This window comes from Ochotona curzoniae, unplaced genomic scaffold, assembly GCF_017591425.1.
Source record: "Ochotona curzoniae isolate NIBS_2020 unplaced genomic scaffold, NIBS_Ocur_1.0 contig_2861, whole genome shotgun sequence".
NCBI lineage: Eukaryota > Metazoa > Chordata > Mammalia > Lagomorpha > Ochotonidae > Ochotona > Ochotona curzoniae.
Window position 1 is genome coordinate 1,227,305 of NW_024465620.1, and position 26,127 is coordinate 1,253,431.

Here is a 26,127-nt window from a genome sequence, read left to right on the forward strand (position 1 = left end):
TTTCATAACAGGTGGGGGTGGGGGAACATTTTTCTGCCCACCACTTAACAGTGAAGAAATCCAGGCAGGCATTTGACCTAGCAACGAAACTAGTGGTTAAGCTGTGGTCAACGCTGTGCCCAGGCAAATTAAGCCTCTGCCTGTAGGGCTGGCACCCATAGGAGCACCAGCTCCAGTCCCGGCTGCTCCACCTCCCATCCAGCTCCCTTCCTGTGTCCTGGGAAAGCAGTGGAGGCCGGCCCAAAGCCTTGGGACCCTGCACCCACATGGGAGACCCAGAAGAAGCTCCTGGCTCTCAGCTTCCGATTGGTTCAGTTCCAGGTGTCATGGCCATGTGGGGAAGTGAACCAGCAGGTGGGAAATCTCTTTGTCTCTGCATTGCAAATTTTTGTTTAAATAAAAGAAATAATTATGAGGTACACTGCTCGCTTTCCCCACCAGGCCGATCGACAGTGTTGACCGCACAGCTCGCTGTCTGGGACAGGACCACAGCCACGTGGCACCATGGCTTTGTTTTCCTCAGAGCCTCACCTGGGTGTGTTCTCTGACACGTTAAAGTCAGCCATGAAATTCGACAAGTATAATTTTCAAATGTCATAAAATAGTAAGTGCCTGAATGCTTCTAAGACGTGTCTCACATCCATATGTGCAAAGTTTCTCCTAGCCATAAATTTATATGGAGCTGAGATCAGCAAAAGTGTTATCAATAACTGTCAAGCAGGGCCCGGTGCGATAGCGTAGTGGTTAAAGTCCTCACCTTGCACGTGCCAAGATCCCATCTGGGCACCAGTTCTAATCCCAGCTGCTCCACCTCCCATCCAGCTCCCTGCCTGTGGCCTCGGAAGGCAGCAGAGAACAGCCAAAAGCCTTGGGACCCTGCACCTCCTGGCTTCGGATCAGCTTAGCCCGGCCATTGCGGGCACTTGTGGAGTGAACCAGTAGAGGGAACATCCTCCTCTGTATTCCTTCTCTGTAAATCTGCCTTTCCATAAACATTTTAAAAAGAAAAGAAAAGAAAAGAAAAGAAAAGAAAAGAAAAGAAAAGAAAAGAAAAGAAAGGAAAAGCAGATCCACAGAAAGGAGAAAGATCTTCCATCTGCTGCTCCATTACTCAAAAAACCCCAACAGCTGGAGCTGAGCCAATCCAAAGCCAGGAGCCAGGAGCCTCTTCCGGGTCTCCCAGGCGGGAGCAGGGTCCCAAGGCTTCAGGCCGTCCTCTGCTGCTCTCCTGGGTGGTGTGACCAGAGACAAGCTCATCTGGGGGCCTTGTCCTGGAGCGTGAAAACCAGCCCGGGCGTGCGGGGGGCCTTGACGGCCCGGCGTGTGTGGGCTGCACGCCGACATCTCTGTGGGTGAGGGCCTGGCCCAGCCCTGCGCTCTGCTGCTCCCTCAAAGGGTACACTGCTGAGGAGGGGATCAGACGGGGTGGCATTCCTTCGCCCAGCAGAGACCCAAGCCCTTGGCGGACCGTGCGAATAGCTGCCTCCTGGCTGATGGACTAGCTGCCTCCTGGCTGACGGACCAGCTGCCTCCTGTCTGACGACTTGCTGCCTCCTGGCTGGTGGACCAGCTGCCTCCTGTCTGACGGACTAGCTGCCTCCTGGTTGGTGGACCAGCTGCCTCCTGTCTGACGGACTAGCTGCCTCCTGGCTAGTGGACCAGCTGCCTCCTGGCTAGTGGACCAGCTGCCTCCTGTCTGACGGACTAGCTGCCTCCTGGCTGGTGGACCGGCTGCCTCCTGGCTGATGGACTAGCTGCCTCCTGTCTGACGACTTGCTGCCTCCTGGCTGGTGGACCGGCTGCCTCCTGTCTGACGGACTAGCTGCCTCCTGGCTGGTGGACCGGCTGCCTCCTGGCTGACGGACTAGCTGCCTCCTGGCTGGTGGACCGGCTGCCTCCTGGCTGACGGAGGGCCAGAGGGCGCCGAGCTTTCCTGAGCTGGTTCCACAGCCCCTCTCACACCCCTGGCTTCCCTGTGTGCCTCAGGGTCACTGATCCGGTTCCACTGACCCTCCTCCCCTAGGGAGAGGAACCAGGTGCTGGAACAGAGAGAGCCCTGTGAGACATCAAAGCCGCTCTCAGACCGGCCCCTGTCCCCACCCCAGGGCAGTGCAGGAGCAGGTCAGCGTGCACCATCCTCGGGGCATCCTGAGGAAGGACCCCCTGGGCCCCTGCAACCCCTGCCCTTTGTGTGGCAAACTACACCAAAAGCACAGCGCCCCTGCACCCCGGGGGGCCTGCACGAGGCGGGGGAGGGAAGGGCCGGGCATCTCCTAGCCCTGCCCTGAGCTGACCTCAGCCTCTGCCCCTCCACTGACAGGAGAGGTCACGCAGCTGTCCACCCGAGGCACCAGTGTCGCACGGCACAGTGGCAGCCCGTGTCCCGCCGTGCGCCGGACCTAGGCCCTGCAGGATCATGGCGCAGTCTCCGTTCACACTGAGTGTCTGGTGTGCTGGCCACCCAAGCTGGGCAAAGAGCACCACGTCTGAGCCAGTGGGCAGGGACTGGCAGAGCAGGCCTGCCCAGCCACCTGCCGGCATCCCGCACCTGCCACACTGCCTAGTGTAAATTGTTAAATATGGAAGTCACTTCTCTCGCATCGGGCTTTGCTGTGGGCAGAGGGGCACCTCCTGGACCTCCACCCAACCCCTCCACCATGCCCTTCTCCGCGCTGGCCCCTGTCAGGTCTGACAGAGCTGGCCGGTGGACACAGGTCCCCGCCATGAGGAGTTAGGTCAGCTCACTGTCAGACAGAAAAGGGGGCTGTCCCCTAAACAGTGCACGAGCCGTTCAGCAACACCGAGTTGGGCCGTGACATCAGGCTACACAGCATCACAAATGCCAGCCACCGGACTGGCCCTTGTGCCCGCCTCCTCCCCACAGCCACACAGTTTATTATTCCAATCGTCTGATCAGTCATTGCGAGTATGTGCCAGTAGGCTCGGTGCACCCCGCACAATGACCTGCTCTGATGTCACAGCGACCCGCGAGTGGCAGCTCTGGGTGGAGGCGGTTCGGTCGGTCTCAGCGCCTGGGTCCACTCTGGGCACAGTACCTGGGCACTGTGGCTCATCCAGGCACCACACACAGTGGATCACTCCACCCACCCCTGTGCCCCATGGTAAAGGTTAGATCCGTCGTCATGTGGGCACCTTCTGCCAGAGGTTGCAGTTTTCTTCTCAAAAACTCATCAGAGGGCCTGGTGTGGTAGCCTAGTGGCTACAGGCCTCATTTTGCATGCACTGGGATCCCATATGGGCGCTGGTTCTAATCCTGGCAGCTTCACTTCCCATCCAGCTCCCTGCTTGTGGCCTGGGAAGGCAGTCTGGGACAACTCTGCACCCCTGGGGGAGACCTGGAAGAGGCTCCTGGCTCTGGATCAGCTCAGCTCTGGCCCGTGTGGCCACTTGGGAGGTGAACCTGCAAATGGAAGATCTTTCTCTCTGTAAATATGACTTTCCAATTTTGAAAAAAATCTTTAAAAAGAAAGAAAGAACTCATCAGACCCAGCAACAGGACACCCTAAGACTTACACTCCTCTTGTCTGGGATGGCCGGCTTGCTGCCCACGCCGCAGCTGCCCGGCTCTATCCCGCCGTGTGACCGTGACGGAGTGGCTGCTGTGCCCACACACCTGAGATAAACCGCGCGCCTCCCTCGTGACTGTGGCCCTGCCAGCTCCGGGTATCACAAGAGGACAAGACAAAGGGTCAGGGCTTGATGCCAGGGATGAGAGTCCAGTGAGGCCTGCAGGCACAGAAATACAAGCACCTGGGCCTTCCGGAAGCTCAAGTGCCACTCAGGTACGTGAACTTTCCGGTCTGTGAGAACGCCAGGCTAACTATGACAAAATGCTAGGGTCAAATTGAGCTAGCTGGCTAGTAGTAGGGCTGGTGCTGTGGCTGAACAGACTAATCCTCTGTCCTGCCGTGCCAGTATCCCATGCAAACACTGGTTCTAGTCTCGGCCGCCCCACTTCCCATCCAGCGTGGACCCGGTGCAGGTGCACACACTCCTGGGAGGCCGGCACCTGCCGCTGCCTGTGCCCGCGCCTCCGCACGCGGCCGCCAGGGGGCGCGCGTTCGCGCTGCCGCTGCGAGAGCGCCCTCTGCTGCTGGCACGCCGAAGTGCCACCACGAGGCCTCGCTGCGCCTGCTCCTTCCTTCCGGGTCGGCTGCCTTCCAGGTCCACTGCCCTCTGCCCGGCTGCCTTCCAGGTCCACTGCCCTCTGCCCGGCTGCTTGCAGGGGCTGCCCCCAGGCCACGTCCTGCGGGGGCTCAGGGAGCAGGAGCGGACATCGGAGGACACGCCTGGCCAGTTTCCTCAGGTGCAGCAGCCCAGGTGCACACTGTCTTGCCACTTCCCCGGACATTTGGCAGTTTTCTAAGAAAAGGATGTCTTTGATGTCACTTTTTTTTTTTTTTTCAATCAGGGCTTCGGTGACTATTTTGTAAAATGACCTCTAGCTGATGCTGCGGGAACAGGCCAGCCGTGACGCCACGTGGAGCTGGGCTCTGTCGCAGGTGAGGTGACCCCCACTACACACACAGTGGTGACACTAATCTGCATGAGAAAGCCACATCCTGCATGAATGGTTCAGTCCAGGGCCTGGCACAGCGGCTAAAGTCCTCGCCTTGCACGTGGTGGGATCCCATATGGTCGCCAGTTCTAATCCCAGCAGCCCTGCTTCCCATCGAGTTCACTGCTGTGGCCTGGCAACCAGCAGAAGGTTTTCCCCTCTGTCTCTCTTCTTCTCTGTAGATATCTGATTTTCCAATAAAAAAATAAATATAAAAAGAAAAGAAAGGTTGAACCCTCAACACTATTCAAGCATGACTAGGGAAAGTGAGTTTCATCTAGCTCAGCCCTAAAAACCTCAAAGTTAGTAATTTTTTTTTTAATCCTTAAGATAATACCATGTTAGGGCCCAGCGAGGTGGCCTAGTGGCTAAAGTCCTCGCCTTGAATGCGCCAGGATCCCATATGGGCGCCAGTTCTAATCCCAGCAGCTCCACTTCCCATCCAGCTCCCTGCCTGTGGCCTAGGAAAGCAATTGAGGATGGCCTGAAGTCTTGGGACCCTGCACCCACATATGGGTAACCCGGAAGAGGCTCCTGACTTTGGATTGGCTCAGCTCCGGCCATTGCGCTCACTTGGGGAGTGAATCATTGGATGGAAGATCTTCCTCTCTGTCTCACCCCCTCTCTGTATATCTGCCTTTCCAATAAAAATAAATAAATCTTTAAAAAAAAACATAGTGCCATGTTAACCCAGCTCCCCTCTGTGAATTTTTCCTCTATAAACTTCAGGGTGGAAAGATACTTAGTGTCAAGAGCCCATTTACTACTGTCCGGCAATAAAGCACTTTCTTAAAAAAAAAATTGTTTATTTTTATTGGAAAGGTAGATTTACAGAGAGAAGGAGAGAAAAAAATCCTGTCTGCCGGTTCACCTCCCAAGTGGCCGCAATGGCCGGAGCTGAAACCAGGAGCCTCTTCAGGGTCTCCCACACAAGTGCCGTATCCCAAGGCTCTGGGCCACAAGCAGGGAGCTGGAAAAGAAGTGGAGCAGCTGGGACTTGAACTCACACCCATATGGGATACCAACACTAGATGCCATGGCTTAACTCGTAGTGCCATAGAGACTACCATAGTTAACTTTTGGCCAGACTTGAAACTGGTTTCTACGGAGCCCACAGCAATTTACCATTCCCATGGATAGCGCTAAAGGGTTTCAATCCCCCGCACAGCCTTGTTAACACCAGCTAGCTCCTTCGTCGCCGCCATCATCACCTCTGTGGCCGTCACCATCACGGTGGCTTGCATTTTCCTAAGGACCGTGATGTTGGGCGTCTGTTTCCAGCTTGTTGCCATTTCTGTGTCTTCTGCCGGGACGCGTCTGCTGCAGTCCACTGCCCTGGTTGAAATGATCTCAAGTCTTTGTGATCTGACCTTGTTTATACGGGCTATCGGCCACTGGCCAGATGCAAGATCTGTACCCTTCTTTCAAGCCCTGAATAATGTTGATTGATGCCCAAGACTTTAATTTCCACCAAGCCCAACTAATCTATCTTTTTTGTTCATGCTTGTGGGGAAGGTAGCTTTGCAAACAGGTTTTTCCACTTCGTTCTTTCATCCACACCCAAGCCGGTGTTTCTTAAGCACCGACTCAGAGAGTCTTCTCAAACACCAAACCCCCACTCTGCTTCTAAGTTTGTACAACGACGTAAAAGTGGGTTTAACCGCTCACCACTGAAAACCGCTCAAATCTTCTTTCAACTCTCAGTGGGCCACCTGCTGTTTCCGCCGCGAGGCGCAATACCCTCTACGGCCGCCGGGTGGCGCCAGACGCCACAAGTCTGTACCACTTTTCCCACACTGAAAAGCAAAACCAACTTTAAACTTAATTTTGGAAAAAACACACACCATATACTCAACCATGTAAATCAGTTTGCTTTCTTAATTCGTTTTTTTTTTAATATTTATTTCTGTTACAAAGGCAGATTTACAGACAGAAATTTCCACTTCAACATTGTCTGCTGGTTGACTCCCCAAAGCAGTCACAATTGCTGGAGTTGAATCCAAAGCCAGGAGCTTCTTCCACGTCTCCTCTGTGGACTCAGGGTCCCAAAGTTTTGCGTCATCCTCTGCTACTTTCCCAGGCCACAGGAAAGAGAGCTGGGCGAAAAGTGGAGGAGCCAGGATACAAACCAGTGCCCCCGTGGGATCTAAGGGGCGGACTAGCCAGGTCAGCCAGTCCTTTTCTTGTTCTTTCTGAAAGGCAGAGGCCAATGGTTTGGTTTTGTTTTGCTTTGTTGTTGTTTTTGCTGGTTCATTCCTCAAGGGTTTGGCCCACAGCCAGGGCTGGTCCAGGCCGGGAGCCTGTGGCTCTGCTGGGTTTGCATGGGGGCGGCTCATTCTGTCGTGAGAAAACGGAGTCACAGAAAGGCGAACTCAATGCCCCAAAGTCACACAACTATTAGTTTAAGGTGTTTTTTAAAAGAGTTATTTATTTTTATTTTTTAAAAAAAAAGATTTATCTATTTTTATTACAAAGTTAGATACACAGAGAGGGGAAGAGACGGAGGAAGATCTTCCATCTGATGATTCACTCCCCAAGCGGCCACAATAGCCAGAGCTGAGCCAATCCGAAGCCAGGAGCCAGGAGCTTCCCATGCGGGTCTCCAGGTCTCCCATGCGGGTGCAGGGTCCCCAGACCTTGGGCCGTCCTTGATTGCTTTCCCAAGCCACAAGCAGGGAGCTGGATGGGAAGTGGAAAATGGCATCCATACGGGATTGCGGTGTGTGCAAGATGAGGTCTTTAGCCATTAGGCTACCGTGTTAGGTCCCTTGGTTTGTTTTTAATCAAGAGAAGAAAATTTTCCCGAAGCCTCAAGGCAATGTTCTGCCTTGGGACTCCTTGGCCCATAACCTCTCCTTGAGCAATCGAGAGAATTAGCAATGGCTCACTGATGGGATGCTGGTCCTAGGGCTGAGGGCTGCTGGCGCAGCAACACGCTGCGTGCCAGAGGGTCTCCCACACAGAGGCAAGTGGCACACCGGGTCCCAAGGCCTGGGCGCTTTCTAGACACCTGCTGGGGTGAGCGTGGCACATGCAAGCAGAGCCATCCCAGGACGAGGCTCGCCCACAGTGAATCCCCCACCAGCTGCCCCGACAGTTCCGAGGGGTGGGACGGCAGGGGTGTGCCCCAGGCCAGGGCTAAGGGGACACAGCTGGGGGAAGACAGCAGCCCTGAGGGGTGACCCCAAGAAGGGGAAGTGTGGGAGCTGGTTAGTGCAGGAAGACGCCCCCCATTCCCATGACCTTGACAATGAGGTGGGCAGGTGCATTCCCGCTCTAACCCCCGCGCGAGCCCAGCTCTCCGTCGCACGCGACAACACAGGGCTTGTTCTTTGGCATTTTATTTCAAAATTGCAGCAGAGGAAAAAAAAAATCAACGGCAGCACCGAGGGTCCGGCGAGAGAACACGGAGAGACGCGCGGAGTGGGGCCAGTGCGCAGCGTTGACCACCTCCCCCTCAGGAACGGAGCAGCTGGGGGACGTGATCCCCGAGAGGGCTGGGGGCGCAGACCCCTGCGCCGGCCCCTATGGCTTTGGGAGTGTAGCGACAACATGGGGGTGCGCGGACCCAGGAGTCCGGGCGCCCCCAGTCTGATTCATATTGCACTTGAGGTGAGTCATCGGCGAGGAGGCGAGGCGAGGTGGGACTGGAGGCCACCGCTCGGCGGTCACACCGGGAGCATCCACTCGTGCGCGCTTGTTCCGTACTGTGGGGCACGGGCGGGGCGGCGTGAGGGGAGCCGCACTACAACTCCCAGCAGGCTCTGCGGCGCCCCGCGTCTCATGGGAAATGCAGTCTACTTGCGGGGGAGGGGAGACAGGGTTCACAGGCCAAAGCGGGAGGCAAGCAGAGGCTCACGGGAGCGGCATCCCTCCCCCCAGAGGCTCACGGGAACTATTTCTCTAGGATTATGGGGGCAGCAAAGGGCCATGGGAAGTGATTGCTCCACACAGGATCATGTGATGGGGGCCAAGGCATAGAGGTTCATGGGGAAGGCATCCATCCCCCCCAGAGGCTCATGGGAAAGGCATCCTCCCCCGCAGAGGCTCATGGGAAAGGGCTCTATCCCAACAGGACTTTCGTGGCCAGAGGCTGACGGGAAGGGATGTCTCATGCCACAGCGTTAGCCCAGAAGTCCAGCCGGGGCCCAGGGTTCGAGCCAGGCGTCTTCACGGACCCTCAGGATCACAGCTCACCTGGATCGCCTTCAAGTCCTTCTGGAAGCGGAGGACGAGCTCCGGCCCATTCTCCATGGTGGGGATGTGGAGGTGCTGGGGGGAAGGTGCCATGAGGCCCAGGCTCGGCCGCCTCCCCCACCCCTGCAGCAGCCCCGGTGCCCACACCCTCACCTGGCCTTCGTACAGGATCTGGTGCACCGGGCACACCTGGCAGGCGGTGCCGGAGCCGAAGACCTCCCGCACGCGGCTCTCCTGCAGCGCGCGCCGCAGCTCCCGCATGGTCACCTGGCGCTCCACAACCCGGAACTCCCCCTGGGCGGCAAGAACAGCCGCCAGTCCTCGGGGCCCGCCCAGCCTTCCCGAGGGTGGGGAGAGGCGCCCCAAGATCCAGAGACTGGAGACAGACACCCCGAGGAGTCCACTCCCTGCGAGCATCCCACAGGCAATCCAGTTGCCCCACGCCCACACAGGTACCCCATAACCTCATGCCCACACAGGCACCCTACAGGCACCCCATCGCCTCATGCCTGTACAGGCACCCTGCGTGCACCCCATCACCCCATGTCCACACAGGTACCTCATCACCCAGTGAGCACCCCATTGCCCCAAATCCACACAGACACCCTGTCTCCCCACACCCACATGGGTACCCCATCACCCCACGCTCACATAGGCACCCCAAAGACACTCCACGCCCATACACCCACCCCACAGTCACTCCATCACCCCATTCCCATAGGGCACCCTGTGGGCACCCTGTGCCCACCATGCCCATATAGACACCTCACGGACAACCTGTTGCCCTGCCCCTACAGAGACACCTCTCCACCAGGACCCCAGCACCCCACCCCCATGCAGGTGCCCCACAGGCACCCCATTGCCCCACACCCACACAGACACCCCACGGGCTCCCTACCACCTTGCGCCCTCTCACCCAGCTCCGAGCCAGGTCCAGCAGACTCTGCCGGATGACCCCAGGTAGGATGACGCCGTCCAGCGGGGGCGTCACCAGCTCCAGCACTAAAGCAGGTGGAAGGGATGCAGGCAGTGAGTGACTCCACCCCCCCCTCCATTCTGCTCACAAGACAAACTTCCCAGAATCCCCTAGGGGGCTGCTGGCACACCCACTCGCGCCCCGAGGGGGCTGCACTCACCCCCGTCCTCGTGGGTCCAGTAGATGAAGATGTTCATGGTGCCCACCTCGGTGAGCTGGTGCTCAGGCCCGTAGAGCCACAGCACCTGCTCGCAGCCCTGCCTCTGGGCCTCCCGCTGCACAAACACCGTGGGCCCGTAATTCCTGGGGCAGACAAGCTGTCAGCAGGGACCAGGGACCCCCGTCCACCCCCAACACAACCCTAGCTGGGTCTTCCCACAGGGGCTGACCCTGCATGTGTCTGTCTGGTCCACAGTCTCCTGCAGCTCCTCCAGGGCCCTTCTCCCCATCCCCCAGGGAACTGAGCCACCCTCTTTTTAACCTTGCCACTCACAGGGACACAGAGCTTGAGGTGATGAGCCCACCATGCTGATAAGCCCAGGACAGTGAGCACCCAGAGACCGGCTGGAAGCACACCCCAAGATAAGTGCCACTCACCCTCCCAGCTTGTAGTCGCCGACCCCCCCAATCCAGGCCCGGATGAACGTGGGGTCAGCCAGGAGGGAGACGGGGGTGAGAGAGTCTCCAGGAAAGTAAGAGCCCACAGGGCACAGGATGACGTAGAGGAGGGCCTGCGTGACACCACCGACACCCAGGGAGGGCTGCAGGGGGCAGAGGGGTGGCGATGTCAGGGTCCCAGGAGGGCAGGGCCGGACCACCCAGAGCCCAGCCCCAGAGCCTCGGACCCAGCCATCTGAGGGACCAACCCACCTCGTTCCCGATGAGCACGGGCCGCACGTAGAGGCTGGTGCCTGCACCATCGGGCACCCAGTCCTTGTCCACCTGGATGAGCCGGCGGATGCATTCCAGCAGCTCCACCTTGTCAAAGCTCTGAGGAGGAATCCCGGGGCGTCAGGAGGACCTGCAGGCCTCCCCCCACTTCTCACACTCGGTGCCCCGCTTCCCACCTTCCCGTGCCCTCTGCCCGTCAGCCCGCCTGTGCCAGAGCCCCTCACCGGCAGGCAGAGACGTCCAGCCGAGCGCAGCATGCGCTCCATGTTGAGCCATGGCCGGAAGAGGCGTACCTGCTGGTCCTTGCCCTTGAAAGCCTTCAGGCCCTCGAAGAGCTGCGGGACAGGAAGCAGGGAGGGGGCTCAGCCCTGGGGGTGGCGCAGACCCGGCGACACAGAGCAGGACCCACACACAGACGCAACGGGTGGGTCTGGGTGGGCGTTGGGCTCTTGGTCTAGGCCCCCACTCCTATCCCCGACTATTGAAGGTTTCTGGAACCCCCCCTTCTCTCTCCACCCGCTCTGGGGACAGCCCTGCAGCCCAGTGCTAAAGCCGTGCTCTATAGCACCAGTATGTGGACGCTGGTTCAAGGCCCGGCTGTCTAAGTTTTTTGAGTCCCAGCTCCACTCCCAACCCCATTTTGTGCTAACACATCGTGGAGGCCGCAGGTGATGGTTTCAGAGGCTGTATTCCTGCCAGCCACATGCGAGACCTGCCTTGAGCGCCTGACCCCAGCTTTAGTGTGGCCAGACCTGGCCATTACACCTGGACAGGGGTTCTGTCTGGCGCTCCACAGACCTCGAATTAGCTTATGCAACCTTCCAGGCGTAGGGATTGTGGTGCAGTGGACTGAGGCTGCCCGAGAGTGCCAGTGATCTGTGTGGGCACCTGTTTCCTGCCCAGCTGCTCCACTTTCGGTCCAGCTGCCTGCAAACGTAATCAGGAAAGGCGCAGAGGAAGCCCAGGAGCCTGGGCTATGACAGACCCTGGCTTAGCCTGGCCTAGCCTGACTACCACTCTCTTTAACTGTGTCGAATAAATAAATCTTTTAAAAGGAAAGTTCTACAGTTAATGAGGATGACTGCACATACTGCGAATGTATTAAGAAAATGGGGGCAGGCATCAAAGCCCGGCAGGTTAAGCCGCAGCTTGGGGTGCCTGCATCTGATTTCAGAGTGTCAGTTCTAGTCCTGGCTACCCCACTTCTGGTCCAGCTCCTTGCCGATGCGCCTGGGAAGATGGTAGTAAAGCAGGGTCCAAGTTCTTGGCACTTGCATGGGAGACCCGAAAGAAGCTCCTGACTCCTGGTTTTGGACTGGCCCAGCTCCAACATTGAGACTGAGACCATCAGGGGAGCAAACCTCATGAAGAACGAACAATCTCTCTCTGTGTAAATCTTGTCAGATACTGTGGCGTGGATCCTGCAGGTGTGACCTGGGCAAAGGTTCCCCAGCTCTGAGCCGTGAGACCTGGCACCTGCTGGCCATCTCCCTAGAGGCCACCTGCCTCTCACATTCTTGCCACCCTTTGTTCTGGGCACAGCTCTGTGCACCCCATCCCATCCCTCCCCACGCACCCCCAGGGCTTGGCCCACCCAGACCCTGCAGCCTCTCCTTCCTGCGTCTTCGCCCCAGCCTGACCGCCTGCCTCTGTCCTCCAGCTGGTCCTTGATGTGGTGCAAGGAGTGTCCCCGAGCTGCCCTGACTCTCTGCAGCTCCAGTGTCTTTGGACAAGGCCCGGCGACTCCTCCAGCCCCCTCAGCCATGTTCCAGTCCCACAGTTCCAAGCCTCTCCCCACCATCTGGGGCTTGCCCCTGGCTGTCCCCTCGCCTCCTCCAGGAGGGTCTCCCTGTCCCCCCACCCAATTGGCCCAGGGCTCCCTCTGGCCTCTCCAAAGAACACAAACAGACCCTGGCCATGTGGAGACCGCCCAGAACAGGAAGTGTGCGCGGGGCCAAGGCAGAGGTCATGGCCACAGCACCTGCAGGGAGTAATGGAGGGCAGAGCAGGCCGGGTGCAGCGTGAGGTTCTGGAAGGGCTGAATGCGGGGCTGTCCCCAGCCCTTGCTCCCCGTCCACTCCACCATGAGCATGTGGTCAGTAAACGTCTTCCCAAACACCAGGGGCTCGTGGGCACTGGGCTTCTTCTGAGGCGAATGTGTTATCTGCAGCTGCAGATCCGCAGCCTGAGAAAAGACACCGTTATCTGAGAAGAGGCTCCAAAGCGACCAACTACAACCCCCATGAACCCCTGGGCCTCAGACCTAGAGAGAAGACAGGCCCATAAGCACAGAGGCTTCTGGGATATGCAGTTTCATCCCCTTGTACAAGGCTGTGGTCCTTGTACAGATGCTCCCATCCAGCCCAGGTCCCACTGCTTCCGGCTAAGGGATCCAGTCCTCTTCCTGTCACCTTGAAATTGGTGGAGGCACATCTTCTGGGACCCAACAGAAGCCAAGGAACAGGAAGCAGCCTTCGGGCACAGACCTGGGAAAGCAAGAGAAGTGAGGGAGACCATGAGGCCGGCGGGGCAGTGAAAGGGGAAATGGCTGGGGCCTCAACACCTCATTTGCCACCTCCTGCACGTGGCAGGGCCCCTCTGGCCCGCCAAGGGCCCAGGGGCTCCCACAGCATGTGAGGTCGTGACCCTGTCCCCAGAAATGCTGAGTCAATTTCATTAGACTCCTCCTTGCTGGGGTGAAGTCCAAGGGAGGCGGGCCCACCGCGGGGAACTTTGGCCCCAGCTCGAGAGCAGCTCAGAGGACTGCAGGGAGCCACGCAGGTAAGTGGGGGCTCTAGGGATCCACGGCAGGCCAGGGGCAGGAGAGCCAGGGATGGTGTCCACCCACAGCCAAGACCCAGGAGTCCGGCCACTCCTCCCTGACACCCAGGGGTCCAGCCCAGACCCTCCTCCCTCACACCCAGGGGTCCAGCCCAGCCCCTCCTCCCTCACACCCAGGGGTCCAGCCCCTCCTCCCTCACACCCAGGGGTCCAGCCCCTCCTCCCTCAGACCAGGGGTCCAGCTACAGCCCCTCCCCTCTCACACCCAGCTGGGTTCCAATGCCCTGAGGTCTGACCCCACACCTTGGGACCCCCTGTGGTGGTTACTGGCATTCCCTTCCAATCCCAGGGGCACTGGGTCAGCCGCTGGCACCAAGGCTTCCGGCACTCACTTCCTTTTGCTCCCCACCCCTTCCTGAAAGTGGGATCAGGTTGTGGTCTAGCTGCGGCATGGCCCCTCCTCATGACCTCTGACCTTACAAGACCCTTTCCCTAGCCATGCAGGGAGACCACCAGATTCCGAGGCTGAGGGAACCACTACCTCCTGGCCTGCTCCTGGCCTGTGTGCTGCCAGAGTTGACACTGACTGGGGAGAATGGATGACAGCTCAGCAGGTGAGCCTTGGGCATGGGAGGCCTCCAGGCCTGAGCTGAGGACTTGGGGGAGGGGCAGGGACAGCGCCTGGGCATACAGGCTGCACCCAGTGGGCGTTCCTGGCTTGGCCTCTAGGCGGCGACACGGCCTGCTCAACCCTTCAGGAGTGGGTGTGGACAGAGGACAGGGAACACAGGCAGGGCCAGTGGCCTGTGGGCAGCTGATGGGCCCTCAGGGAAGAGCTGGAATAAAGCAACAAATACACACCAAGAGAGGTCAGCATCATGGTGCAGTGTGCTAAGCTGACACCTGGTGCAACTCCACTTCCCATCCAGCTCCCTGCCTGTGGCCTGGGAAAGCAGTGGAGGACGGCCCAGAGCCTTGGGACCCTGCACCTGTGTGAGAGACCCGGTAGAAGCTCCTGGCTCCTGGCTTCAGATTGGCTCAGCTCCAGCTGCTTGGCCACTTAGGGAGTGAATCAGATGGAAGATGTCTCTCCCTCCCTCCCTCTCTGTAATTCTGCCTTCTTTTTTTTTTCTTTTTTTTTTTAAAAGATTTATTTACCTTTGCTGAAAAGGCAGATCTAGAGAGAAAGACAAACAGAGAAAAATCTGTCTTTTGGCTCTCTCCCCAAGTGGCCGCAATAGCCAGAGCTGAGCTGAGCTGAAGCCCAAAGCCAGCAGCTTCTTCTGGGTCTCCCACACAGGTGCAGGGTCCCAAGGCTTTGAGCCATCCTCTACTACTTTCCCCAGCGGTAGAGCTGGATGGCAAGTAGAGCAGCCAAGACATGAACTGACACCCATATGGGATCCCAGCTCTTGCAGGTGGAGGATCAGCCAATTAAATCATTGCACTGGGCCCAACACTACCTTCCTTCCTTTCTTTTCTTTCTTTCTTTTTTTTTTTTTTTAAGATTTATTTATTTTCATTGGAAAGTCAGATATATGTAGAGGAGGAGAGACAGAGAGAAAGATCTTCCATCCGATGATTCACTCCCCAAGAACCTCCTCCAGGTCTCCCACACAAGTATAGGGTCCCAAAGCCTTGGGCCGTCCTCGACTGCTCCCAGGCCACAGGCAGGGAGCTGGATGGGAAGCGGGGCTGCCGGGATTAAAACCGGCGCCCATATGGAATCCCGGCGCGTGCAAGGCGAGGACTTCTACCACTAGGCTACCATGTCGCGTCCCCAACTCTACTTTTCAAATACAAACAAAAAAATCTTCAAAAGAAAGGCAAGAAGTGGTGAACATAAGCTGAAAAGAACAGAAATGAAGGCACAGACTTGCTCAAACCATCGAATCATAGAGACGAGAGGGAGAAGGAGAGAGGAGGGGAGAGAAAGGCGAGTGATGGGCAGCTGGTGAAACTGTTCCTTGGAGATGACCACATTCAACAGCAGGTGCCTGCTGAAGCCCCAGCTAACTCTGTTTCCTGTCCAATTTCCCGCTGATGTGCCAGGACAGCAGCAGACGAGGGTTCAAGCCCTTGGTCACCCAAACAGGAGACCCAGCAGACGCTGCCAGATCCTGGTTTGGGCTTAGCTGTCCCCTCCATGTGGAGAGTTCCCCTGTGAATGGAAGTTCCCCTGTGTCTCTGTTCTAACTTCAAACAAATAAATCTCACCAAAGCTAACACAAATACAACGACGCGAGACAAACTCAGGGTAAGAAATGAGGGCAGGAGGGTGCAAGATAGAGCACTTGAGGAACACAGAACCACACAAAGTCAGAGAGAGGGAGAGGGAGAGAGAGAGAGAGAGAGAGAGAGAGACTGAGACCAGGCAACTCAACTCCTAGAAGGAAATCGCCTCTGAGAAACACAGGGACCGCACAGCATCTTCCATGTGGCAAGGCAGAGAGGGCGCAGGCCGCAGGATCGGGGAGGGCACACAGGATCCCGGGCCACTAAGTCCTCGAGGATAAAGAAGGCGCGTCCTCCATCCCCAGGAGCCTCTTCCCAGCTGGCAGAAAGAGGCAGCCAGCATGGGCCCAACTGGTTCAGGGGCACAAGGAAATGATTCCCACTTCCCCTTTAGTCACTGAAATATGGCTTCTTCGAGGCCTTCGTTAACCCCCGTCTAATGTCAGGGCTGGACCAGGCTGGAGCCAGGAGCCTGAAGCTCCATCAGGGTCTCCCACAAGGGTGGCAGGGGTCCAAGCCCTTGGGGCAGGATGGCTGCCTCCTCCCCCAAGGTGCACGCTAGCAGGAGGCTGGAATTCAAAGCAGAGCTGGGACTGGAACTTGGGATGTGAGCAACTTAGCCACAAGCACTTAGAAGGGCTGGGACTGAATGAAGGAAAAAGGAAGAGACAGAGGGGAGGGTCCCTGGGGCAGCGCTGTGCTGACCCATCAAAGTCCTGTCAGAATCCAGGACGCACCCACAAAGAGAATTGTCCCCCAGCTTACATCAGAGACCAGGGTGTCCTACTGCTCCAACTCTCCCTGTCCAGCCCGTTCTAACCCCAGGGTCCTCCCCACCCCCAGGTCGGCCGTGCCTCCACTATAACAGGGTCAAATGGCCTTCAAGACTGTCCCTTGGGGTGGAGGGGTGCTTCCACCGCACCCCAGCATGTGGGGCCAGGACCCTGAACGTGACACCTGTTGAAGTGTCAGGACTTCAGACAGGACTGCCCCAGCACTGCCAGCATCACCCTCACATCCTCCAGGCCCGGGGCCATATCCCTGCCTGCCAAGATCGGAAGGTAAGAATCCGCCCCTTGTGTCCCCAGGCGTGTGCTGTGTCTGTGGGGATTGCGACAGGGCTTTCTCCCAGAGGGACCTTGCTTTCTAAAACATCACCGGCTCTCCAAAGGACAAACGTCAGGCCACATCTCATCACGTCACGCCACGTCACATCCCACCCCCCGCCAGGACCATCTCCTGTCCCTGGGACCCAGAGGAGCTGCCCCGGCTGACATGCAAAGCAGAAAAAAGGGCTCTTCGGGAACACGGCCCTCGGCGGTCGTCTCGATCGTTCTAGAATGGACCGTGGGGGGCCTGGATTGGGGACCCGACGCCCTCCTCACACCGGCGCCCCCGCAAACGGCCTCATCCTCTCTCCCGTGGCGGACCCCTCCTCCAAGACCCCCGCTTTGTGTGTGTTTTTCCCCATCCCATCCGTCTGTCTCCTCACTGCCCACACTCGGGCAACCCCATCCTCCGCGGCGCCCCGCTGCGGAACCCGAGCGCGGGGGCAGCCACGGCGCCCAGCCGGACCCGCGGCACTCGCAGTGTGGTCTCTGCCGGAAGTGCGCCTGCCCTCAGGACTTCCCCCCGCCCCGACCCCGGGCCGCGCACCCACCTGGCCCCGTGCGGCTGCGGCCATGATCCGTGCGGCGCTTGACTGGGCCCGCCCGGGCGGGGCCCGGGAGAAAGACGTTCCGGCCCCGCCCTGCGCACACCCCCCGCCCCGGGGCACCCCCGGCTCCCCGGCAGCCGGGCCGCGCACAGCGCATGCGCGCAGAGCCCCCACCCCCATCACACACCCCCACATTGTTCCAGCCGCGCCCGAGAACAGCGCCTTGCCAGGATAAGCAGCCCGAGGCCGTGGAGAGAGAGAGACAGAGGGAGGAAGGGACAGGCAAAGGCCGGGCAGGGGGCGCCGGCCCCACCATGCCTGCCTGGGCGCCTGCTGCAGACCCAGCGGCTCGGGGACCCGTGGGGCTGCAGGATGGGGAGCTTGAACCCCGAAAAGCTATGTCAGCCCACCGCCGTCCCCAGCAGCACCCGGGAGCCAAACCGCCAAGGGCGGCCCCAGAGCAGGATTTCCTGGCTGCACCCTTGGCAAGGTGCCCTCAGAGACCGGATCGACCCGACCTGGGACTCAGGGTCCAGTCTTGGGGTCCCGGGGACCCCCTGAGCCGTCCCGGGGAGCCCCGTGTTGCACGCTTGTGAGGCCAAAATCCGATTCCTGGGCTTATTTAGGGGGGTGATTCCCCAGGGGGCTACGTCCTGCCCCGGCACTCTCCTGCTGTGTCTTGCCGTCCCCCACTTTTTCTCTCTCCCCCACATCCCCCCAAGTCCAGGACTGTCCCCCAAGTCCTGGACTGTCCCCCAAGTCCTGGACTGTCCCCACCATAGAACCCAGGGGAACCCCGCCCCCGCTTCCCAGCCAATCCGTGACCGCCACACACACCCCCTCCACGGCCAATCCACGACTGCCCTGCGGTGCCTCCCCCTCCACCTGCTGGGCACGCCGGGCCTGCCAGCTGGGCGCCCACCTGAGCCAGCGGGGACCGCCGCACCCCCTGCACCCCGAATCCCCAGCCCCTGGGCTCGTGGAAGCTGCATGCATCTTGTCTCCATTACCACCTAATTAGTGTAATCGCCTCTGCCCCCCGGGGCCTGCTAGTTAATTAGCACACTCCCTGTGGCCTGCTAAGGGGCCCGCTGGGCGGGACCCCAGGGTGCTGGGAGTTGTACACAGAGCGGAAGTAAATCATCCTGGCGGTGGAGTCGCGTTTATGGGAACCTGCAGGGTGGCCTGGCACACCCACGCTGCACCTGGGAGGTGTGGCAGTCTGAGGGGTGGGATGGGGAGGTGGGGAGACAGGTTGCGGGGTGTGGGGAGTCAGGGAGGGAGAGTGGGGACTTGCACAGGGGTGCCCGGGCTAGCCTTGCACGCATAGCCCAGCTCTGCGCCCCCGGTCACAAACAGCTCGATGCCGGTGCAGAAGCTGGCTTCCGAAGCCAGGAACAAGGCTGCTGCCCCCACCTCCGCGGGCTGGCCCATGCGGCCCAGGGGCTGACGGAGAGAAAATGGGAAGATGAGGTCAAGGGGGGGGCCCATGCCTCCCCCCAAACCATCCCCCTGCACTCCCTGGGGCGATCTGGCACCCACTGCTACCTGGGTCATGGCACCCTCTCGGATGGCGGCCATGGGGTCTGGCGCCAGGGCTGCCAGCCCCTGCCACAGCGGCGTCCAGATATTTCCTGGAGAGATACTGGGAGAGGGTTAGCGAAGCCCAACCCAGATGCTGCCTGGTGTAGGGGGCAGTCACCCCATCTTCCCATTCCCCCTCCAACCCAGGCTGCCTGCTCACCAGTTGACTCGGACGCCATATTGGCTTTCATCCAGGGCCAAGGCTTTGGTCATAGCCGTCACTGCCCCCTGTAGGAAAGGCACCCCCAGGCCCTAGCAAATAGGGGTGCTCCCTGGCCTGTCCTCGCAGCCAGGGTCACCCACACCTGTCTTCTCCAGGCGCACAGCATAGCACAGGGGTCAGACTAAAGCTGGGAGTTGGCAAGTGGGGCTGTGGTCTCCCCAGCTCCTCCCACGAATGCCCTCCCCCCCAAACCCCTGCTCTTGGGAGAGCCAGGTGGGGCCTGGCCTACCTTGGTGGCCACATAAGGAAGTGCCTGGGGCTGGCCCAGGGCCCCCACCAAGCTGGAGATGTTAATGATATTGCCCTGGCTCTTCCGCAGGTGAGGGAGGGCGAGCTGGGGAGACAGGAGAGGGAGTGAGCCCCCCAACCCCCCACACCCCAGGTAGACACAGGGCCCCCAGGCTGAGAAGCTCCACCAACGTGTATGTGAGAGACTGACCTTGGCCAAACTGCCCACCCTCCCCTGCCTTACGCAGCAGAGCTGGCTGGCCTGAGCTTCGCCCTGCCCCTGGAGACGAGCCAGCCAGCACGGGCACTCCCAGCGGGACCCATGAGTAGGAATGCAATGAGCTCCCTGTGGAGTGCCCCCTCCTCCGGGGGGGGCAGTGTGCCAACCTCAGAGCTTTGGACAAACTGTTCCTGCCGCCTGGAAGGCATTGTCCTGATGTGACGTGTGTTACCAGCTGTTTGACCCTGCCTGGGGCACTTTCACCAACACGCAAAACCCCCTGATTTCAAGAGCCTCACGGTGCCCGAGGGCAGGGTTTGGGATCCCATGAGTCCATCGTCTGGTCCTCGTGATGACAGGGAAGACCAATGAGCAATGAATGATGTCCCAGACCATTCCTGTGCTTCAGGCAGCCTGAGGCCACCAAACCCATACGCAGACAGGCAGGCTGGCCGCACGGGACTGCTAGGGGCACAGGACCGGGTGTGCGGGTACGGGACCAAGTGGGATCCTGGCTCTCTGGGCCCCTCCCCGACCTCCTCTCATCCTCTTCTCCCCAGGCTCCACCCAGCTTTCATCCTGCCTCCCCCTCCCAACCCAAGTGAGGTTTACCAGGGCCCAAGCCCTGGGCACCGGGCAAACAGCTAGTCCTCCATAAATATTTGTTCCTCCGGCCTGGAACCTCTCCCACCTGCCTCAAGGTCATTTAATGCGTCCAGTTTGCTACAGTCCCGGATCTGCCCGGCCCTCTCTCCTCCTGCCCCTCGCTCCCTGCTTCCTCTTCCAACACTGGATCCAGAGAACTTCCTGTCCCCTCGTGGTCCCTCATCTTCACTCTGACCTGAACCCATTTCGCCTAAAATTTGGGGGTTCGTGGGCCTATCTCTGAGCGCCTCCTTCGCTGGACCCCAAACTTCCTAAATGCTCCCCCAAGATACCTCTCATGGGGGTCCCCCTGGACAGCATATCTCTGTCCCCTAGACAGACCTGGCCCTCCCCTGCCCGGAAGTATCCTTGCTTCACCCAGTCCCACAGCCACACCTGCTAAGGAGCTGTGCAGAGCACGGGCGAGAGCTGTGCGCAGAGCCAGACCCTGTGTGTCGGCTGGCCAGGAGGCCAGCAGCGGCTAGGTGAGGTCAGAGGAACCAGGGCCAGACACGGGGGGCCCTCTGGCCTCCAGGACCGCCTTTCCCATGGTCACTCCGAGTTCCTCACTGCAGCCAGTCCCAGTGGGATTGCTCCTTCGTTCCCGGTCCTGTAGAACCCACTCCCCTCCCAACCCCTTCTGCTCCCTTCCTCCTTTGTCCCCTCCCCCAACACATGCCCAGACTCCCACCTCACGGCCAGGCCTGACACTACCACTCCCCCTACCGAGTACGTGGACACCAAGTCCTCGCCTGTTCCTCCCTCTCCCACGCTGGACCTCAGCGCAAACACGTCTCCCTGTCACTCTTGGTCCCGTCCACAGCTCCCGCCCAATGGACGATGCGCTTACCCAAGGGTCCCCACCCCATGTGGCCTGGGGGAAGCCTGTGCCCTCATTTGCCCTGCACTGCCCCCCAGCAGCTGGCCACGGCCAGCCTGGGGGAGGACAGGCTCACAAAGGCAGAAGCCCCAAGCAGACAGAGCAGCCAGGGGCTCCCAGAGCAGGCCGTGCCCGCCTCAGGAAGCGGATGACCATGACAGCATTCACACATTTCTTGAGGTCCAGCGACAGCAGCATCAACTACAGACAAAAACCTTTGTCCGAGGAAAAATTTAACACCAGGGACAGACCGTGTCAGTCCTAAGATGGCTGAGAACCAGGGTGTGTGGGACACAGACCCTGATGGAGTTCCCGCCTCCTTAGCTAGGGCCCAGGCTGCAGGGGCAATGCCAGCTGAGGGAGAAGTCAGCCTGATCCCTGAGCCTTCTCCACCTGACGGGCGAGACGGCGGGCAGGTGCCCGACCACGGGCAGCTGTGTGCTCACACCTCAGTGACATTCTGACCCGTGTTGCAACGTTTTCCATCATGTCCTCATCAACATACCCACGGATGAGACACTCACTGGTGACCTTACACAACGCCCTGGGGTGGGGGGTGGGGATGGCAGTGTGGGCACAACAAGTTTGACCAGGCAAGTGGGACACAGGGCTGGCACACCCGCCCTCCCCGCCGGTGATCTGATCAGCGGCTCCTGCCCCAGGGCCTTCACAGGCCCTGCTGGTGAACAGTGAGCAAGGCAACCCGTGCCCTGCTTCTCAGGCCCCACACCTACCTCTCCGTGGCTTCCCCTCACTACCCCATGCTGCTTTTGCCAATCCGCAGCTGAGGCAGGCCCAGGACAGCCAGCAGCCAGAGATCAGAGCAAACGTTGGCAGTCACAGTCGCCGAGGGTTTACTCAGGCCTCAGCTTGGGGCTCCAGGATGCCCACAGGACATCCACAGGACAGGTGACAAAGCCAAAGCGTGAGGCCCCTGTGCAGGAAGTGGCACAGGCCCCAGAGGAGACGGCTGGCAGCCAGTGTCAGCTCTCGCCCTTGAAAAGTAGGCAGCAGGAAAACAGACGAACCCTAGACCCCGGCCGGGGGTGGCCAGAGTGGCAGAGAAGGGGCCCTCTGACGGGCCCTCAGTACTACACTGCCTCTGGAGCAGAACCTCAGAATTGGTGCCTGAGCTGCCTGCCCCCTCACCTCCACAGCATCCGGGGTCCCCTGAGCTCCTCCCTTCAAGACACTGGGCCCCAAGCCCACTTCTCCAGCGGCAGCCCCACACCCCAGCCCACTGGCCCCCCAGTGCGGGTTAGGCGGCATGCCACTCTCCACTGCCCTCTCCCAGGCTCTGTCTGACCGCCAGCTTCAGTGGGGATGACAGTCTTTTCTGAGGGAAATCCACCTGCACAGCTGATCTGGAAAGAAATGCTGATAAATCCACCTTCAAAACGGACCCAGCACCGCGACAAGTCCAGGGTGCCCTGGTGAGCGCTTCGGCCACGGCCGCTACATGACCACCAGAGGGCGCCAGGTCCCCACCTTCTGCTAAGGGACTTTCCAGGTCACCTGCTAGCAACTTTTGTGCCCCTTCGCCACCCCCTGCGCCCCCTCGCCACCCCCTGCGCCCCTTCCCCACCCCCTGCGCCCCTTCCCCACCCTCTGTGCCCCTTCCCCACCCTCTGTGCCCCTTCGCCACCCTCTGTGCCCTTTCCCCACCCCCTGCGTCCCTTCCCCACCCCCTGTGCCCCTTCCCCACCCTCTGTGCCCCTTCCCCACCCTCTGTGCCCCTTCGCCACCCTCTGTGCCCTTTCCCCACCCCCTGCGCCCCTTCCCCACCCCCTGTGCCCCTTCCCCACCCTCTGCTGCGACGGGTACAGCGTGCACACATATGCCATGACCAGAACACCATGCACACACAGGCCGTGACCAGTATACCATGCACACACCTAGGCACACTCAGGCACACATGTGTCTGTCATGCTCATCCCCGAGCTGCTGTCACTTGCCAGCACAGCGCCAACCCCCTCCCCCGTGACTTTTGACCCTCATCTGTCTGCCCCCGACCCAGCACCCGCTCCAGGAAGGCAGGACTTCCTGTCAGTTTGGCTCGTTGCTCCTTCTGTGCCCATGCTTAGCACGGTGTAAGTGCTAAATACCCACTTGGTAACTTCATTCATTTTAACGGGTCCCAAGGTGGGAAATCAGGCTGTTTACATAGAAAGTCCTGTGTGCCCCTTACAGCCCTCACCTGTGTGAACAGCCTGTCTGGTGTTTGCATGAGATCAGGACACAGCGTGAACTAAGGCCATGGGGCAGGAGTTGCCTCCCCAGGCTCCAGGGATGGGGGTGCCCTCGGGCCTCCCTGAGACTCATGGGGTCCTGGCCCCACTCTAGCACTGCCTCCCTGGGTGCCCGGCACAGCCCCAGCCACCTGTGCTCGCCACACCTGCTCCCCAGCTCTACCAAACCAGTTCAGAGGGTTCTGGAAGGTGTGGGAAGGTTCCGGAGACACTAGCTCAGTGGAATGGTTGGCACTCAGATCTTTCTGCAAACCTGGGCTTCTCTTGAAACAGGAACCAGCTTGCTCCCCGCAAGACCCTGCCGGGGTGGGAGTCACCGTGCCCGGCCCCTCTAGCCCCCACCTTGCACAAGGTGAAGGCTCCCAGCAGGTTCAACTCCAGCAGGTCCCGGAAGCCCTGGGCTGTGGTCTCTTCAATCCGCTGTGGCGGTGGGTCTGGGATGGGGGCAGAGGGGGAGGTGGTGAGCCGGGGGGTCCCTGCACAGGCAGCATGGTGGGGACGGGTCTGGAATATCAGCCCTCCCCTTCCTGGGCAGCCAGGGGGCGGGGGCTGTGTAGATTATACTACAGTTCTGTGCCTTGGGTTGTGCAGCTGCAGTCTGGGCTGCCCTCTGTTCTTGGCCTCGTAACTCCGGTGCCCATAGGGGATGTCACCGCTTGCAGGTAGAGGATTGGCTCGCTATGCCACAAAACCAGTCTCATATATTTAACATCAACCCCTGCACTTCTACTCAGGGCCACAGCCGTGTCTGTTGAATGAGTGAAAGGAATGGGGGAGGGGGGGAGAGGAAGGCAGAAAGACAGAAGAACCAGCACCCAGGAGACAGGAGCTGAGAAGGCTGGAGAGAAACCAGCAGGAGCAGAGGAAAGGCCCCCGGGAGCTGTGAGGGGCAGCAGATCGGGATGGAGGGACAGAGAGGCAGAAACCGGAGCGGGGAGTGCAGGCGTGCGGTTAGGCCGCCACTTGGGATGCCAGAAGCTGTTATCTGAGAGGCTGGCCCCAGCAAGGGGGGCTCAGCTCCTGGGAAAGCAGAAGGAGGCACAGGTGCTGAAGTCCCTGCCAGCCAGGTGGGATGCCAGGCTCCTGGACTCGACCCGCACCAGGCCTGGGACACTAGGGAGTTAACCCGCAGCTGGAAGGCTCCGTGTCAGAAATCCCTGCACATCAGATGCTCAGTCTCCTGCAAAGAGGCCAAGCACCGGAGAAAGCCCCGCCCCGCTGTAAAGCCACGCCCCCAGGGACCACCAGGAGAGAAGCCACGCCCAGGTGAGCCACTCCCCTATGTGGAAAGCCACGCCCCTGGAGGAAGCCACGCTCCCGTGCGCCCTCCCCTACCTGGAAGGCCACGCCCCGGAAGAAGTCCCGCCCCTAGAGGAAGCCACGCCCCGGAACACCACCTGGAGTTGGCCAGAGAGCCCCAGAGCCGGGGCCCAGCTTGGGGACTGCCATGTTGTCCTGGTGGACTTGGAAAGAAAGCGGGGAGACCTGGCACGACGGGGCGTCAAGGGTAGGACAAGGGGACCGAGGCAGGGAGGCAGGGTGTGTGGTGCTGTGGGGGTTCACAGCCCGTGGGCCCCACAACTCACGGTAGCCCGCGTTGTTGACTACACAGTCCAGGCGGCCGAAGCGGCGCACGGTCTCAGCCACCAGGCCCTGAGGAGACAGGCAGGTGTGTGTCCGTCCCAGGGCTGCACTCCAGGCCGAGGGAGCAGGCCGGCGGGACGGTGAAGCAGCTCTCACCCTCACTTCTTCTTCCCGAGTCATATCACAAGGCATAAAGACGGCACCCCTAAGCTCCTGCTCCAGGGCTCGGCCTCGGGGCTCTGCAGAGAACAGAAGCTCTGGCTTCTCTCAGGGGTGTTCTCTGGGGGCTGGGCCCCTGGGTGTGAGCGAGGGGCTGGGCTGGACCCCTGGGTGTGAGGGAGGAGGGGCTGGGCTGGACCCCTGGGTGTGAGCGAGGGGCTGGGCTGGACCCCTGGGTGTGAGGGAGGGTCTGGGCTGGACCCTTACTCACCATCCTTGTCGCAGATAACCACTTGGGCCCCACTGTCCACTGGAACAGGAAGAGTGCCGTTAACCCTCCTGGTGGGTGCACTTTGTCCAGGTCTTGGCTGCTCTCCCCTGACCACGCAGACACGGCCAATCTCTCTCCCTTCCACCCCAAAGTCTAATGAGGTCCCCCAGGTTACAAAGGGCAGAATGACATGCAACTCCCTTGGCCACTGCAGATGCTTGCTGGGCTCTGCGTCCTGAACAGGGCGACCAGCGCACACCCCAACCACCTGAGGCACCTTGACCCCAACCCCGGCCCCCCACACCCAGCCTCAGCCACAGTCGCCCAGCCCATGGCAGCGTGAGCGTTAGCCCTGCAAGTTACGGGCTGCAACATCCGAATCCTGCCTTCACACACGCCTCTGTCTGCCCCAGTATCTCCCCTCCCAAATTAGCTCTCCCAGCACCCAGCTCCCAGCAAAGGGACTCCCACTCACCAAAGGCCCGCACAATCCCAGCTCCAATGCCGCGCCCACCCCCTGTCACGATCACCACCTTCCCGGCATAGCGGCCTCCAGACGCCATCCTGTGACCTCCTCATGGGCTTACTTCCACTTCCCAAGCATGCTGAGCCAGAAGGAACATAAATAGGGGCCAGACCCGCTGAGCCCCACCCTAGGGGCGGTACCAGGAAGGCCAGAGACCTGCAACTTTGGCCCCAGCCCCTTCTCCCTCAGAACAGGGGTCCAGCCCAGCCCCTCCTCCCTCACACCCAGGGGTCCAGACCCTC

The 26,127-nt window shown here is 59.9% G+C and overlaps 2 protein-coding genes across 3 annotated transcripts; both read right to left on the minus strand.

Moving 5' to 3' along the window:
- Window positions 1-7,904: 7,904 nt before the first annotated feature.
- BCAT2 (branched chain amino acid transaminase 2) lies at window positions 7,905-17,370 on the minus strand. Of its 2 annotated transcripts, XM_040977911.1 has the most exons (11): window positions 17,320-17,370; window positions 13,055-13,129; window positions 12,625-12,828; window positions 10,868-10,978; window positions 10,623-10,742; window positions 10,350-10,513; window positions 9,913-10,055; window positions 9,693-9,778; window positions 8,930-9,070; window positions 8,777-8,851; window positions 7,905-8,286 (listed from the first exon to the last, which is right to left on the minus strand). In XM_040977911.1, the coding sequence occupies exons 1-11, from the start codon at window positions 17,341-17,343 to the stop codon at window positions 8,248-8,250; spliced, it is 1,182 nt and encodes a 393-aa protein (XP_040833845.1). In that variant the 5' UTR covers window positions 17,344-17,370; the 3' UTR covers window positions 7,905-8,247. The 2 variants fall into 2 exon arrangements, with proteins under 2 accessions (XP_040833845.1, XP_040833846.1); XM_040977912.1 differs by lacking the exons at window positions 12,625-12,828; window positions 13,055-13,129 and having other exon boundaries at window positions 17,320-17,343.
- Window positions 17,371-18,583: 1,213 nt separating this feature from the next.
- Window positions 18,584-25,948, minus strand: HSD17B14 (hydroxysteroid 17-beta dehydrogenase 14). The gene is made up of 9 exons (XM_040977914.1): window positions 25,835-25,948; window positions 25,360-25,398; window positions 25,086-25,168; window positions 24,932-24,998; window positions 23,688-23,779; window positions 19,353-19,457; window positions 19,061-19,128; window positions 18,865-18,961; window positions 18,584-18,762 (listed from the first exon to the last, which is right to left on the minus strand). Exons 1-9 carry the CDS (start codon window positions 25,920-25,922, stop codon window positions 18,589-18,591), a joined length of 813 nt encoding a protein of 270 aa, XP_040833848.1. The 5' UTR covers window positions 25,923-25,948; the 3' UTR covers window positions 18,584-18,588.
- Window positions 25,949-26,127: the final 179 nt, after the last annotated feature.